The 15,704-nt window shown below is 35.7% G+C and overlaps 1 protein-coding gene across 3 annotated transcripts in view; it reads right to left on the reverse strand.

Annotated features, from left to right (window-relative positions):
- rump (heterogeneous nuclear ribonucleoprotein rumpelstiltskin) overlaps positions 1 to 14,747 on the reverse strand; it is a 142,665-nt gene extending 127,918 nt beyond the window's left edge. The window contains exons 1-6 of one of the 3 annotated variants that reach the window (XM_089594198.1): positions 14,638 to 14,747; positions 14,470 to 14,528; positions 13,755 to 14,124; positions 13,413 to 13,697; positions 13,095 to 13,341; positions 12,835 to 13,011 (exon numbers count right to left, since the gene is read on the reverse strand). In XM_089594198.1, the coding sequence (XP_089450324.1) occupies positions 12,835 to 13,011; positions 13,095 to 13,341; positions 13,413 to 13,697; positions 13,755 to 14,124; positions 14,470 to 14,483 (1,093 nt within the window). In that variant the 5' untranslated portion in view covers positions 14,484 to 14,528; positions 14,638 to 14,747. Of the gene's footprint in view, positions 1 to 12,834; positions 13,012 to 13,094; positions 13,342 to 13,412; positions 13,698 to 13,754; positions 14,125 to 14,469 lie in introns of all 3 variants that reach the window. The other 2 variants (XM_089594197.1, XM_014349602.2) reach the window with 2 other exon arrangements.
- Positions 14,748 to 15,704: the final 957 nt, after the last annotated feature.

Raw genomic sequence — 15,704 nt, forward strand, 5'->3', positions numbered from 1 at the left:
TGTATATACACACATATATATATATATATATATATATATATAAATATATATATATATATATATATAGATCGTTAATGTAAAAATTATAAAAACTCATATCAATAGATCTCTGTTAATTTTATTCAATATAATAACTACTTATACATATTCAATTTAACAAATATTTCAAACGTTATTAATAATATCACTTGGTATAATTTTTTGATTTTTATGAAAACACATACAGATAAATTTAATATTTAATCGTTTAGTTTAAGAAACATTTCCAATCTTAATTATCAATATCACTTCATATAATTTTTTGTCATGTGAAGTACATAATATATTAACACAGAGCTTGTTCTTGCTCATCATAAGAAACTTTTGTAACTCTTATTAGTACAAAGTAAGTAAATATAAATTTTTACAAATAATATCAACCAATATTGGCATAATTTATTGAAATTCATTGGTTTACTGACTTGCCTACACTTTTTATACTTTGGTTCTTCTCCTCTGAAGGGTCGTTCTGGTGATATCAAAATCAACAGCAGAACTTTTTATACTTTTACCATTTTGCACTGCATCGATGGCCAATTGCAATTGACCATCGACCCACTCTTTTCCTATACTTTTTTTTTGGTTATTTCGTACCATTCTTAATTCTTACTAAGTATATAAAAAGTTGTAAAAGAAATAAACAAAGTTTTGGAAAATGGAAAGTTAGGTTAGGAAACCGGTACTGATGTCTTCTTGGGACTAGTCGCCGTGCTCATCCTGCCCTTCTAGTTGGTGACCGATCTGCCCCTTTAACACTTTTTTTTTAAAACAATGTAACTTTTGTTTTAAACATAGTACAATAATAATTCGACTGGTTTCTGAAAGCTCTTAAATGGCTCTTTCAATCGTACCTAATTTAAAAATTCCTGAATAATTATCAACTATCCAAACAAAGCTCACAAATTTTCGACGGCACCCATGTTTTGAAGCTGAATTTCGAAAAAAAATTTATAATTCGATGATAAATTTTATGGATGTAAAAGTTTAAGACGATTGAAGAGAAAGTATTAAAAAGGAAGAAAAAAAATAGTCCGTGGCATAAAAATAATTTCTTTTATTAAAAATGTGACTGACCGATTTACCCAATGAATCGATCCTGCCCCTCTTTCCCCTACGCTGTAAGTAAAATCACATGCGACAAATACAAGGTCGACTATATCATCCGTATATCAGCAAAAAAAATAGAAGTCTTCTTGAAAACTTTTCAAGACACTAACAAACTCCTCGATGACGCTTAAATATTGAAGAACTGTGATGTATTCATAACGAACAATTTTTTAGTAAGAAAAGGCGTTATAAGAGGCATTGGGCACAGATATCACTGATAATGATATCCTCTCCGAACTCAAATCCAGTATATAAGTGAACAGTATTAGAAGAATAACCAATAGGAACCACCTGTTCCAGAAAGACAATACGAAACCCAAAAGAGCGCCCAGCACATCTGTCATTGTTTCTTGCGCCAGTCAGGAACTGCCTAGCCATGTGTACTTATATAGTATATCCCACGACGTACTAGCTTTTGTAGCTTCACCAAGGATGTGCTACTCCTGCTTTGCTCCAGGGCACACATCTGCTTTTTGTAAAGTTAGCTTATTGTGTAGGAAGTGTGGTGATAAGGGACATTAAGGGAACTGTCCCACAAACATCCTTGAATATGCCAGCTGCTCAGGTGATCACGCTGCTTTGGATAAAAACCATTCTATATTGCAAAGAGAGAACAACATTCAGTATATCATAGCTATGGAGAATAAATCCTTTGAAGACGCAAGAAAAATGGTTATGGGTGGTTAACGCCAGCGCAACATCGCTCCTAGCAAAGAATTATTTCCACTCTCAGACAACAACCATAGCCTGCACTGCTTCAATCGCTATTAATCTTTCTGCCATGACAATCTAGGTGATGGCGAAGAAGAGCATCTTCCATATTCACAAGCAACTGGATCAAACTAAGTTAACTTACCAAAGGCTAGCCAAGACAAGCAATCCGTGAAAGCACGATTCAGCGTCTTTAACACCACAAACTCCAGTCCGGATAGAACAAAAGAGAAACGGATAAAATGGTATAAGTATATGAAAGAAAACTGCCCGCACTACTTGGCACGCAGTGAAAAAAAGCAAGTTACCGACCCCACTACTATAATTTGCCTGTGACTCAATCGCTAAGGAACGCAGAAAAAGATCACTTGCCCAGCTTCTCTCAGCCAGATGCTCGGATGTTTTTCATGATAAGGACCAACCACAATCTACAACCCTTGCAATATGACTGGAGTGAACATAATGCGTCGTATCCAAGCCGTAGATCTTCTACTGCAGCTCAGCTTAACTTCTATCCGGACTTCAGACAAAAGACGCCATATCCCTATCACATCAATCGACCTTCACAGATCTCACAGGATGAAGATGACACCGACGACTTATTCGGGTTTAACTACGCGTCTCAATAATCATACTACACTCGTATTTTTTTCAAACGTACTTTTATGTCTGCTTAGGTATTTGTTTTTATATATATATACATGCATATATATTATATATATAAATGTATATATCTTTTTTTTCCTTACTTACATACCTATCTTTTTTTTTATGTGAAAACATTTTATACGAGGTTTGGATTCCTATACTATATCCTGTTTGTCTACAAGCAGTTAAGTATGCATACGCACGCGCACACACACACATACTATGCACGGCTGCTGGCCAGTAAGTGGCCAGTGCTGTATGTTTAGTGTTTACGCTCCCGCCTGCAAGAATATTGGTCTGTCTTATTCAAAGGTGAGGCGAGTAGTCTACAAACCACAAAGAGAGACAGAGAGATGACAGTTGCCATCCATCCGTGCGTGTGTATTAGTTTGCGTCCATCGGTTACAATTGACACGTATAAATGTAACCTAACTTTTTAAGCACGTTGTTTATATTTTACCAAATACTGACATTAATGAAATCGTTCGCTATTGGCAGTTCAATTTGCTACCATATTCAGATATTGGTTCTACTGCATTACAAGAAAATTACAATTTTTTGCCTGTGATTGTTTCTAGCGATTTTAATATTAATTTCAATAATAAAAATTCGCAGCCTTTAATAGACTTTTATCACAATTTTTTACATATACATATTAATAATAACCAACATCAATCTACTACCATAGGTGGTACGACTGTAAACGGAAATTTTCAAAATTTGTATATAAAATTGCATCTACAACATTTCTTTCTTACTATAGCTACCACAAATCAATTGTTACTATTGTACAGAGCAATGAATGAACAACACACTTTGCAGTGAATAATCATGTAAATATTTTTTAGTTTGATTTATTTTTGGTATTTTTTCAACATAAATAAATATTTTTTACTAATAAAAAAATGTGATATGCAATTTCGCATTTTTTTTTAACTGAGAAAACAACTACTATTTGTAAGGTCGACTTTTTCAAAATTTTAAGAAATTAAATTTTTTTGTGTTGCATGTTTCAGAATGCAATAAAAAATAGTAGTACATATTCATATTCATGTTTTCATTTCTTCTTGGGGTCGAATGCGACACTACGACTGGTTTCTTTTTCTTTTTTTTTACTGCGACATCTTATTTCTCTTACATTTCTCATGAATCAACCAGGTACGGACTATTGCGCTTCGTACAAATCTAGCCTAAGAGTAATGTTTTGGAATGCCAGAAGCATTTCAAATAAGATTTTAACTGTAAAAAAAATATCTGAAGACTTTGATGTTATAATTATTGTTGAATCTTGGCTTATATATATCGTCTATGTTACAAAAGGCTTTCATACATACAGGGCAGACCGGCTTCACGCTGCTGGCGGCGGAATAGTAGTGTTTTTTCAAAAAAATTTAGCCTATGTAGAAATTTCAGTTAACTCACCACACCAATACGTTGAGATGTGCGGCTTCATCAACAATATTGAACCCAACATTAAATTGTTCATCTGTTACACGCTAACCCAGGCTGAGTGGAATGAGCTGTTACACGTTGCAGATCCTACTTGCTATTCCATTTTAATCGGTGACTTTGACGTACAAAATTTTAATTGGAACTGCAACAGCAGTAATGTTGATGGTACTAGACTGGAAGCAGCTTTACGCTCTGGTGATCTATTCCTTCACAACCCTAACTGACAAACGTAAATTAACATCCACACTAATTACAAATCTAACTTAGATCTGATTTTCACAACTCACAACCTCAAAGACTGGGTAAGCTGTGAAGTCTGCAATGAACCCTGAGAATAAGACCATTTTCTCATCTTTCTGAACTTCTCTATTGATAAATATACGTATAATAAGAGATCATTTAACTGTAGTTCAACCGGCACCGATTGGCACAGGGTTGATGTTGCTTTGGAGGAGGCCTATTCGGCTTTTACTTCTTATGAATTTGAGTGCCTCTCTTCAGTTGCACAGTATTACTCTTTTGTTGCCACTATAAAAAAATCAGTGCTACTGAATACTCTTCAGAACAGGACAGTCTCCAAACGCAAGCTCATCAACCCTATCCCTTGGTGGGATGCAGACTGTGATCGTGCTCAAAGACTCAAGTCTGCTGCATTTAAAAAGTACCTTTTTAAATTAAGCTTACAAGACTTGATCAAGTATAAAAGACGATGTGCCTTAGCCTATAGACTTTTTAAAACAAAACAAAAAAAAAAAGAAAACTTCCGTAGCTTCACTGAAAGTCTAAATTGCCGCACGAATCCTTCTTATGTATGGAATATGTGCAAAATTTTAAAACACTCTTGCATTAACAACAAGCCTTTCTCCACTACAGAAAATTTACAAACTGATTCCCATGGTGTGTTGTAATCCGCCCTTGAAAATGTTTGTCCCCCCTGGGTACAAACTAACCCGTCTTCATTTCCTGATACTTCCTTCGTTGAATTCTTAGACACTCCTTTTTCACTCACTGAATTTAACTACAATCTAGACAGCAAAAATACTAAGTCTACTCCAAAAACAGATAGCAACAACTTCGACTTATTATGCAAACTCCCCTTCAGGTACAAGCTTCTACTTCTTGACATTTTCAATCAAATGTACACTGAGGGCTACTATGCGGACTCCTGGAGATAAATCTTAGTCTATTTTGTTGAAAAGCCTAACGACAATGGTTTAAGGATGTTGCCTACTTTTTTTTTTTTTTTAGTAGCTAACTACGTTATCGACATCAAGTCAATGGCTGGCAACCTTGCATATTAAATGTAATATATAATCTGCATTAGAAGTTGTCTGCTTCAGCTCTCAGCTTAGTGTTTCGTGTACCTACATGTATGTACATACGTGTAATGTGTTCGTTTTTACGATGCCTAAACTAAAATATCACTGGAAAGGTAGATATGTTTCGGAAAGTAGGTATTTCATGGAATCAAACACACCCTTTGTCTTTTTAAAAATACCGCTAAGTGACACTACAGCTCCAAGTTGAAGCTTCTGCTGGCTGTAGATGCAACGTTGTTACATGTTTTAGATTTATGTTATTTTTATTATTATGCCACAAATGCTTCCGTAATATCAATTATAACAACAGTTGAAACTCTGCACAATTGTTTTTCACACTTCATTTTCTCTACACCTCAAATTTTGTTGTTCTGAGTGATTTCCATCACACTTTTTAATCAAAAATTTACAGCTGTCCCATAAGAGCACGTGTTAACCATTGCATTTTCATTGTCACATTTCTCAATAATTAGTATTATAACGTATGTTTTAAAAAAAAAGTGTGTATTCTACATGCTCCTCATATTCATATACTCGATTATCATCGACTACTGTGATTATTTTCAATAAGTAGGCAACGTCCTTAAGACCTCTCTCATTATCACCCTGTCTATGCAAGCTGTTTGAATCTCTCATTAAGAACAGGGCTCAGTGGTGGTCTCAGGTAAACGACTTACTGCCAAAGAGCCAACATGGCTTCAGAAAAGGCAATTCCTGCATAGACAATCCGACTAATTTTACGCTAACTACTCAGGAGGCCCTTAAGAAGAAAAGTGGTGTCTACGCCGCGTTTCTCGACATTGAAAACGCTTTTAATCATGTTAATATCGACAACTTAATCGACAAATTGACCATAATAGGCTTTTCTTCTCAAGTGGATAGATTCATCAGATTTATTACTCGAGAAAGATTTATATTCACTGATCATAACACGCACAAACATTTTATTTCCTACAGGGGTCCGTTAGGGTGCCGTCCTCAGCCTGCTACTTTACGCGCTTTACGTATATTCTGTCATTGCTGATATACCCGAGCAAGTGGTAGTCTCACTATTTGCCAACGACCTAGCAATTTACATTGAAACTAATCCTGAAATTCGACAGTAAATTAATTCTGGAACAAACCATTAAAACAATGGACACCAACCTATACTACATCGGTCTAAATATTTCTTCGTCTAAATCTAAATTCTTACAACTCAACAGGAAAGGTATTAATCCCGGCTTCACAGAACTTTTAATCGGAAACGACTCGATCAAATCTTTTGAGTTTGTCAAGTTCCTATGCGTCTACATCAACTATAGACTCAGTTTTGATGTTCACATCGCAAATGTCCACAGAAATGCATAACAGCTAAAAATTTTATTAGATTCCCCCGAGGCACCTGATGGAGTGCTCTTATCCTAACACTCTCATTATCATATATCCAAGCTATGTTCGCTCAATAATTGACTACGCTTGTTTCTTTTGTTTTCATAACAACTCTAACAAAATCAACAAGCTAGAAAAGATTCAATATGTAGCAATACGCTAGGCTATGGGAGATCGCATGAGCACTCCCACATTTTACTGGCTGTATCTGGTCTGACCTCAATCAGAGAGCGTACACACTTTTTATGCATGTGCTATATGGCTTAGAACATGACTATATTAACTCTGAAACAACTTCCACCATATTAAAATTTTCTAACAAGTTCAATAAACCTTACAGATTCTCGAGAGACGCATCTTTGAATTTCTCAACACTAATAATAAATTCGATATAGCCATCAACGCAAACTTCAGTATGTATAGCCATCATTTTTTCACAGCTATATCTACAATCCCAAAAGATTTAAACCTTGGTTATACAATCAAGGACTCTTCTAAACCCAACTATATTGCCTCTCTAGACCTCAATGCCATCTACACGGATGGCAGCAAGATCAGAGGCGCCCCATGTGTTGGATCAGCTTGCAATATGAACACGTACAGGCTAAAAGTCTTAGCACTATGGTTTCGGTTTTTTCGGCTGAACTTATAGCCATAAACTCTGCATTCAACTTCTTACTTGAACATTCTAAAAAAATTTTTACAATATTTAGCGATTTCTCAAGTTCACTAAAAAGCCTATCTTCTTCCAAGCACAATATCAAGTCTAATTACCTCATCTTTGAAATCAACAAACTTTAACACCTCCCATACATTATCATTAACCCTAAGAACTCTGTCAAGCTAACATGGATTCCAGACCATATGGGCCTCTCCGGCAATGAGGAAGTCGATTTAATTGCCAAATATGCTTCTCTTTTTTGTTTTCCTTCAGTGAGATATATCAATTTCACGGACTTGTATGAAACATTTTACTCCAATGCTTTCGCCAACAGTGACTGGAAAAACAAGCTTAATGGCAGTTTTAAAGGAAAAATATACTTCGACATATTCCATACATACAGAAGGACCCCCTGGTTTAAAAGACGCAATCTCAGATTTAATATAGTAATTATTACCAGAATGGGATTTAATCATCACAATCTTGCTGAATCCCGTCATCGTAAGAACATTGTACCTAAATCAAAGGGCAAATGTGGCTTTGAGAGTAAAGATCCGAACCATGTAATATGGTCTTGTCAACTCTACGCTAAACATAGGAAACCCCTACTAGTAAAATTAAAATACATCTGCATTATAACATTAAAAGTGTTTTAGCGAATCCTAACAGTCATGCGTGTTCACTGGTACGTAAGTTTATAAAGAGATGTAATATAAAAATTTAAGTGCTCCGATCGTATTCACTTACTTATATTAATAATTTTAAGGAGGTTTGGGAGTATCATTCAGAGAGGCGAGGAATGGGGAGTCCCCCCAGCCCACGCAGATGTGACCCCTTTACTGCACACCTCCTCTTGGACTTTACAAACTTGAATCTATACGTCTGTAATTAGTTACATTTTTGAAAAATGACTGGCGAGTCGTGATTTTTAACGTAAAACTTTTTATGTTGAGCCGTGAATAGCCACGTGAGGAGAAAAGCGTTACGAAAAAACGTAGCCACCTATCATGCGGCCCAAGCCCACTCCTCAACCTTCTCTCTTACACTCTCTCCCTTTTGCTCCGTCTCTCTCTTTCGCAGCGTGCGCACTCTACTACTGTCTACTGCTCCGTCTCTCTTTCTCTTGCATAAACTCTGCATGCTCCCTTCCCCTCACGCTGCTACAATATCTATATATGTATACATGTATTTTAGGTGTGTTAGTAAGTTAGTATGTATGTTTCTACGCTACAACTCAACCTCAACACTAAACCGATGCGCTTTCTCAAGCTGAGGTATAGCTATCGAGAAAAGGGAATAGAAGAGAAAAACAATAGCTGTACCTACACACTAGAGGCGAAGAATGTATATTATATATATATATACATACGTAGCTGTAAAAGTTAAAGGGGTTAGGATATTAGTATATCCACCACAACACAATATAAAGTTCAATACATTGATACGAATCTAACAAGATATAATGATAAGTGCAGTAGGCACTTGTAGTCACTTTCCTGTTGCGTATAATAATTGGTTTTCACTCGCAAAGAACAATTTACATATTGAGCCAAAATAACAATGACAATCCCATACATGTATGCAAGTATGCATATATATATACATACATATCTCCACTGTATATTATGAGCGCACGTACTATGCGCGGTAGACGGTACAGTAGAAAGCCATGCGCAGTATACAAATTTAATAAACTATCCATGGTACAGAAAAATCCTGTACCACAGCTATTGAAAAACTTGTACTAGTATAGTTATAAAACCGACTGGTCACAGGTTTTTCGGTGATCCAGATAAGTATGTCAAAACGTGAGACTGGTTGCAGAAATCTCAAGACCTGTACGTTATTTTTCTATGCTCATCACTTTTGGTATAGCTTATTCTGGTAACAACAATCTTCCGTGTACTATGGAAAATAGCTATATGTCTCTTGTTTTCTTTAATCTCAATAGTGAATTATTTTACTTTTATGGTAACTAAAATTTTAAAAAATGTTTCTTTGTCAGATACAATGATTCTTACAAGAATTGATAGAACATATACTTATGATGTCATATCAAATGCACGAATTTTGCGAAAAGTAATTTTTGTCCCGCATAACTGGAAAAAAGTACCTTTTTTGGGGCACTATGGGAAAATTTTATTTTTTGTTCTGCATTACATGACCATAAATTCGTAAATATAATAATAGGTATGTCATAGCAAACACGTAAGCACTTAGAATGTTTGAGTCACATGTTACGTAAGTATACGTATTTTATGCAAGCGCGTGTTCGAATACGTAATAAAAATGGAATTTTCACTATTTTAATAACAGATTCTTAAGGACCTTTCAAAATTAGGTGTAATCTAATTTTTTCAGTTTGTGTTACACCAAGTTTAATAACATTCAAGTTGGAAGTTTCACTTCTGCCGGGGGTCCCGAGACCTACACCTGGTTTTTTTTTTTTTGTTGAGCATTTTCTTTTTGTACTGAGGTATCTATAAAAAGGTTTTTTTTTTATAAAACACATTTATAATATACCGTAATTTTTAATTAGAAGGCAACCTAACCTTGTTCTCTTATTTGAGTCATTAGAGACCGTGTTAAACTGACAATATTCAATTTTTTTTTTTTTTTTAATATTTTCCTGATGAAAAATTTGAAAAATTTATATGCACTCCTGATATGCTCAAATGTAGCATGCATTTTCATGGAAAGATTCTACATTCTGAACTTGTCTCCTACGCCTCCTTAAACTAATGTATATACTAGCAACAATTCTGTGATTTAGCTTACTGTACAATGAAATGTGGGAGTACCTAGCCGCCTGGCTCCCGTAACGAACCTCAAGCGTACTAAAAGAATTTTGAATTAGATAAGGTAAAGGTACCTATTATAGGCTACCAGCCATATTAAGGGCCACCTGTAGGTTAATCGTCAAAAATAAAGGATTTAAGTCACTTTTATTGTCTTGAAAATCAGTGGACCTGAAAATTCAAGTCTCACACTTTGAACTGACTCATTTACTAATATATTTTTGACAAGTTTTTTATCATAAAAAAAAAAGATAAATCTCGTATCTATAAAGTTGGGGCATCTAACAGGCGTTGTAGAACAGTAAGTGCATCATAGGCTCTCGACCACGTTCATTAAACTGCAATTTATTAAATAACAAGAAATTTGTAGGCAATGTTATGATAACGTTGCAAGTAGCTTGAAGCTTGTAGATTCACGTGATAATCTTAGTTTTTCAATTAAAAATCCAATTTTTTAAATAAAATAATGGCTTAACTTATGAAACATATCATTTCTTTTTGTATATATAACGGGCCGGTACTAGCAAGGTGGCCCACACATTTTCACGGTCCATCAAAGCATGTCCATATTATGGGCCATGGATAATAAGCAACTTTATCGTTGTTTCAAGCCATTCACCAATAGTATTTTTGTTTTTTAATATTTTGTACACATTTATGAAGCTGAAGAAGACATTTATATACCTCAGAACATGAATAACTTGTTAAAATCAAGAGTTGAAATAAGTTAACCTAAAACGACGATAAAATTGAATCTTTGTTTACCTTTAGTATACTTATATACCAATGCTGATGGGCCAATGTGGTGGTCCATAATATGGACTCATGTAAAATCCTACAAAATACATATTATGGGCCACAAGAATACATAAAAACTTCAAGCCAAGTGAAGTATCTTACTTTAAAGCATTTGTTTATTTTAAAATCACAAGGAATAAAAAATAAGTGTGATTTAATTGTGTGTAATAACTTTTAAAAGTGGCCCATAATGTGGACAAAGATTATGGGCCAGAGTGACAAATAAATTAGAGGCCCATAATACATACAAAAAAGGATATCGACATTTTCTGAATTTTAATCTTTTCAACACTCTTTTTCACAATTATTACTATTGGTACACATTTGATAAATCTAGCGCTTCAAGAAGGTATCGGAAGTATTAAAAGAAAACGTATTATTATTTTACAATGACCATGATTCCAAAAAGGTAGTAAGTAAGTGGCTCATAATAGGTGCCTTTACCTTACTACAAAAACTTTTACCACATCACGCTATTCATCGCATATTTGTAATGTTACATAAAATTATGTTTCTGCATGTAACAGTATTTTTTTTCTCTGAATAAAGATAGTGTACATACCTCCCCAAGGTTAGTACACTCTGAAAGAAAAAAAAAACTATGTATAGTATTCGACTCTCATTCGCTATCTGCTAGAACTTACATGAAACAGCACACGTATTTAACAAAAATTGTTCCTACCGCCTATTAATTGTGGGACCGCCTGTTTATCTTACACCGTGCACTGAGCTCTGCTGGACTTCACCGACATATATGTCTACGACCTTAAGGTAGCGTTTGGCTAGTGTTGGCAAAGCGTATCTTCGCATACCCCCACCGCTATCGGAACTTTCCGTTAGAATAATAACTCAGGCGCGTATCCCCTCACAACCCGGGGCGCTTACTAGTCGCTTTAATTATTCATAATAAATAAAATAATAACACAAGCGCCCTAGAACGTGTGAGGATGTAAGCTTGCATTATTATTTTATTTATTATGAATAATTAAAGCGACTAGTAAGCGCCCCGGGTTGTGTGGGGATAGGCGTTGGCTTTATTATTCACAGGAGAAATAAGTCTTCCCCTACACTCCTGCTGTAGCTCTGCTCTGATTGGCTTCGGAACTTTTTCGACGGAAAGTTCCGATAGCGGTGGAGGTAAGCAAAGATCATTTTTGCCAACATTTGGCATCATTTTTTTGACCATTGGGACCAAAGCTGGTATTAACATCTATTTCCCTGTAGGTGGCGTTGTTTTAAAGGAATGTCGAATGTGCATGTATACATAGGGTCAAGAGACAATTGAGTAGTGTGGCAAATGGACCGCCATGTTTAGGGCTCTACACAGAAGCTAAATCGATGTATATTGCTCTCACATGTTGATATGTATCATTTTACTTGTAAAGCTCACAGCATGAGATTTCTAGCCAGTGATTGGTTGATTATGATTATGTGCGTGTTAGTTCTTAATATGGCCAGTTAGTAAGTTAATCATCACAAGCTCCCGCATCTGCCACACTGGTCCTTGACCCTCTGTAGTAATGTATGAAGCAAATTGTGTGACTTTTTTAAAGCTTATGAGTCGTTTTTTCACCATAGGCTGGCGTACCAAAAAAAAATACACAATACCACACTTGGGTGTGGATGAGGAAAAAAAAAAAAAATCGCAACACGGCATTATGTACTTTGATTACAGCAATAAAACTAACAAATAACCCTTCAAATTAGTTAAAGGTTTCGTAGAGCACAACAAAACGTAATCAAAAAGGCAGATGTTTGCCCGTTTGTCTTACCAAAGGCACTACAAGTATATCTGCTATACTCTCCAACCTCTATGTAACTTAACTCATGAAAAACCTAAGCCTTCAATAACTTGCTCCTAAAGAAATTTGTCAACTATTTGATACTATACACACTTTGGGCACATTAATGTATAGATTGAATGATATACCTAGTTGTGCAGGAACAACATTGCTCAGGCTAGTTCCAAATGCGCTAGTAGGTATTACTGGAGTAGTAAGAGAGTTAGCTACTGGCAGATTAGATGGTTGAACATTTGGAATATTTCTAGCTACATCTGTTAATCTATTTCCTCCGGCACCAAGTCCCATTCCAATGCTTTTCAAGCCTGCAAGATAATATTATGTTAAATAGTAAATCTGATCACACCAGATAATGGGCAGAAATATTTTCAAATCTCAGTTACAGTACCTTCAGGTAATTTGGGAGGCATATCTGGTTCATTAGCTCTGTCAAGTCTAACTGTCATTCGACGATCATACAGCTGCTGATTATGTAACATGGAGATGGCTTGCACTGACTCAACTGGATGATCATATTCTACTACCCCAAATCCACGAGATTTTCCATCTTTGTCTTTACCCAATTCAACGTGCAAAACTTTTCCTGCTAATTTGAATACTTCCAGTAATTTTTTCTCATCAACTTTATAGTCAAGCTTCAAACAAAGAAAACAATTAATAGTTATGTAATTAACAGTAAAACAATTATGAAAACTAAAAATTATACATTTGCAACAAATATCCTTGTTACAAGTGGTCCATTTATTCCAAGAGATTCTAAAAACTGAGTGCTAAGTCCATATGTATTGCCGAATTTATTATCAACATTCCCAGTTCCAGCACTACTACCACCGCTACTGGCTCCACTGCCAACACCTACACTGTTCGAAACTTGTATATTTTGTCTACCAGAAATCAATCTTGACTGATCTCTGAATCGTTCTTCACGACCTCTATCGCTAACTCGTCCAGATGTCAATCGTCCGTATTTGTCACGTTCAACATCATAATCCTATCAAAAAATTGAAGGGATGAAATAAACAATTGCAAATAAAATAGTTTAACATACCTCTTTAACAACAAGTTTGCGTCCTTTAATATCAAATCGGTGCATTTTTTCTACTGCAACTTTGACAGACTCAGAATCTTCGAACTCAACTATGCCACAACCCCTGGGTTTATCATTTTCATCTGTAAAAAGTTCTACATGCGCTACTTTGCCAACTTCAGTTCTGAACAAATCTTTTAAATCTTGCCAACGAAAATCATATGGTATATTCGATACATAAATACGCCGATCTGCTATTTTGCGATTTCTATCACTTTTATCACGACTTCTGTCTCGACTGTTAGAGGTTACACGATTTGGTCGATCAGACCTACGAATTCTATCACGTTCTCTACTTCTGTCTCTGTCGTCACTATTAGTCATGTTACTACTGCAAAGAAACAACACAAATTACTTGAGAAACAATAAGATACTTGAAAGTAGATGATGTGGAACAAAAATAAACTATATTAAATAAATTGTTAATCTGTTAAACTGTAAAGTTATTAGAATTGTTATTTAAAAAGTGCAAAATCGTCTACATTGTGACGTTCAAATAAATAACATTCAGAAGATAAGATTGACACTACTAGTATGAATACATTGATGTTAAAGGTGGGATAACATAACATTAATAAACCGCAAATTCAATTATATTTCGCAAAAAATTAACACTGCCACAATAGTCTACTTAAAATGCATAAATGTAAGTGTAAAAACATAGAACAGTACGTACTCTTCTGTTTTCATTACTTTTAATCGGTCAAGTATTGAAAATTAGGCCTTCAAAAATGACTAGATAAAAAAAAAGTCAGAAATTAGTAATTAATTTTCAACTATTTCAATTACTAACACGTGATACTGAACAGTGTATCAGTCGAGCGTTGTATTTTCTCATACTAACACCCACTAAACCGAAGCGCGTCCACAAAATGGCTGAAAACCGGTGTAAAACAGTAAAGCGGCTAGCATGTACACACGATTTTCACGTTCGTATAGTTTCCAATGGGTCTTACAAACTATTTTAAATCATAGACACATAAGAAATATAGACTGCTTGTTCCCGAGTAGAAATTGAAAGTGGGCGAAAACTGGGCCCAAGCATGGCTGCCACGCTGCCTACCATGGCCGCAGCTTGCCACCCATAGACATAAAAAGTAGACTGCTCGTTCTTATCTACGGCGCTGAAGCACAAGTAGAAAGAGACACAATACCGAACTTGTCTGTCTCTCTCTCATGTTGCCAACGGTGGGGAGGTTGCAACAGCTGGCTTTAGTTTGTTAACCCCCACCTTTGGCAATGTGCAAGAGAGAGAGATACCCACGTTCGATATTGTGTCTCTTTCTACTTGTGCTTCAGCGCCGTAGATAAGAACGAGCAGTCTACTTTTTATGTCTAAGGGTGGCAAGCTGCGGCAAAGGTAGGCAGCGTGGCAGCCAAGCTTGGGCCCAGTTTTCGCCCACTTTCAATTTCTACTCGGGAACGAGCAGTCTATATTTCTTATATGTCTATGATTTGAAATAGTTCGTAAGACCCATTGGAAACTACGAACGTGAAAGTGAAAATCGTGTGTTCAATGTTCATGCTAGCCGCTTTACTGTTTTACACCGGTTTTCAGCCATTTTGTGGACGCGCTTCGGTTTAGTGGGTGTTAGTGGCTCCGGTGGGTTTGTAATTGTAACACGGTGCAAGATAAGATAAGACAGGTGGTACGAAATACCACCTCTATGCTTTGTGCGGTCTGTCGCAATTTCGTAGCAGTACCAAGTTCTCCACCAGGTGGATAAGTGTCAAAAAGGTAGTATATATATACAAAGATATTGAAATGGTTACGTGTATATTTTCTGGTTACATAAATATATACCATTTCTCTCTCTAGCGCTTTTATGCTCCTACAGCCTACAGCAAGCTTTCCTACAGTACCTATGTATAGTATCTCTATGGATACAACCTCCCTCAGTCGCTACCGTT

Source organism: Copidosoma floridanum, unplaced genomic scaffold, assembly GCF_036245765.1.
Source record: "Copidosoma floridanum isolate Cflo_tuat_1 unplaced genomic scaffold, Cflo_Japanese_pri ptg000021l, whole genome shotgun sequence".
NCBI lineage: Eukaryota > Metazoa > Arthropoda > Insecta > Hymenoptera > Encyrtidae > Copidosoma > Copidosoma floridanum.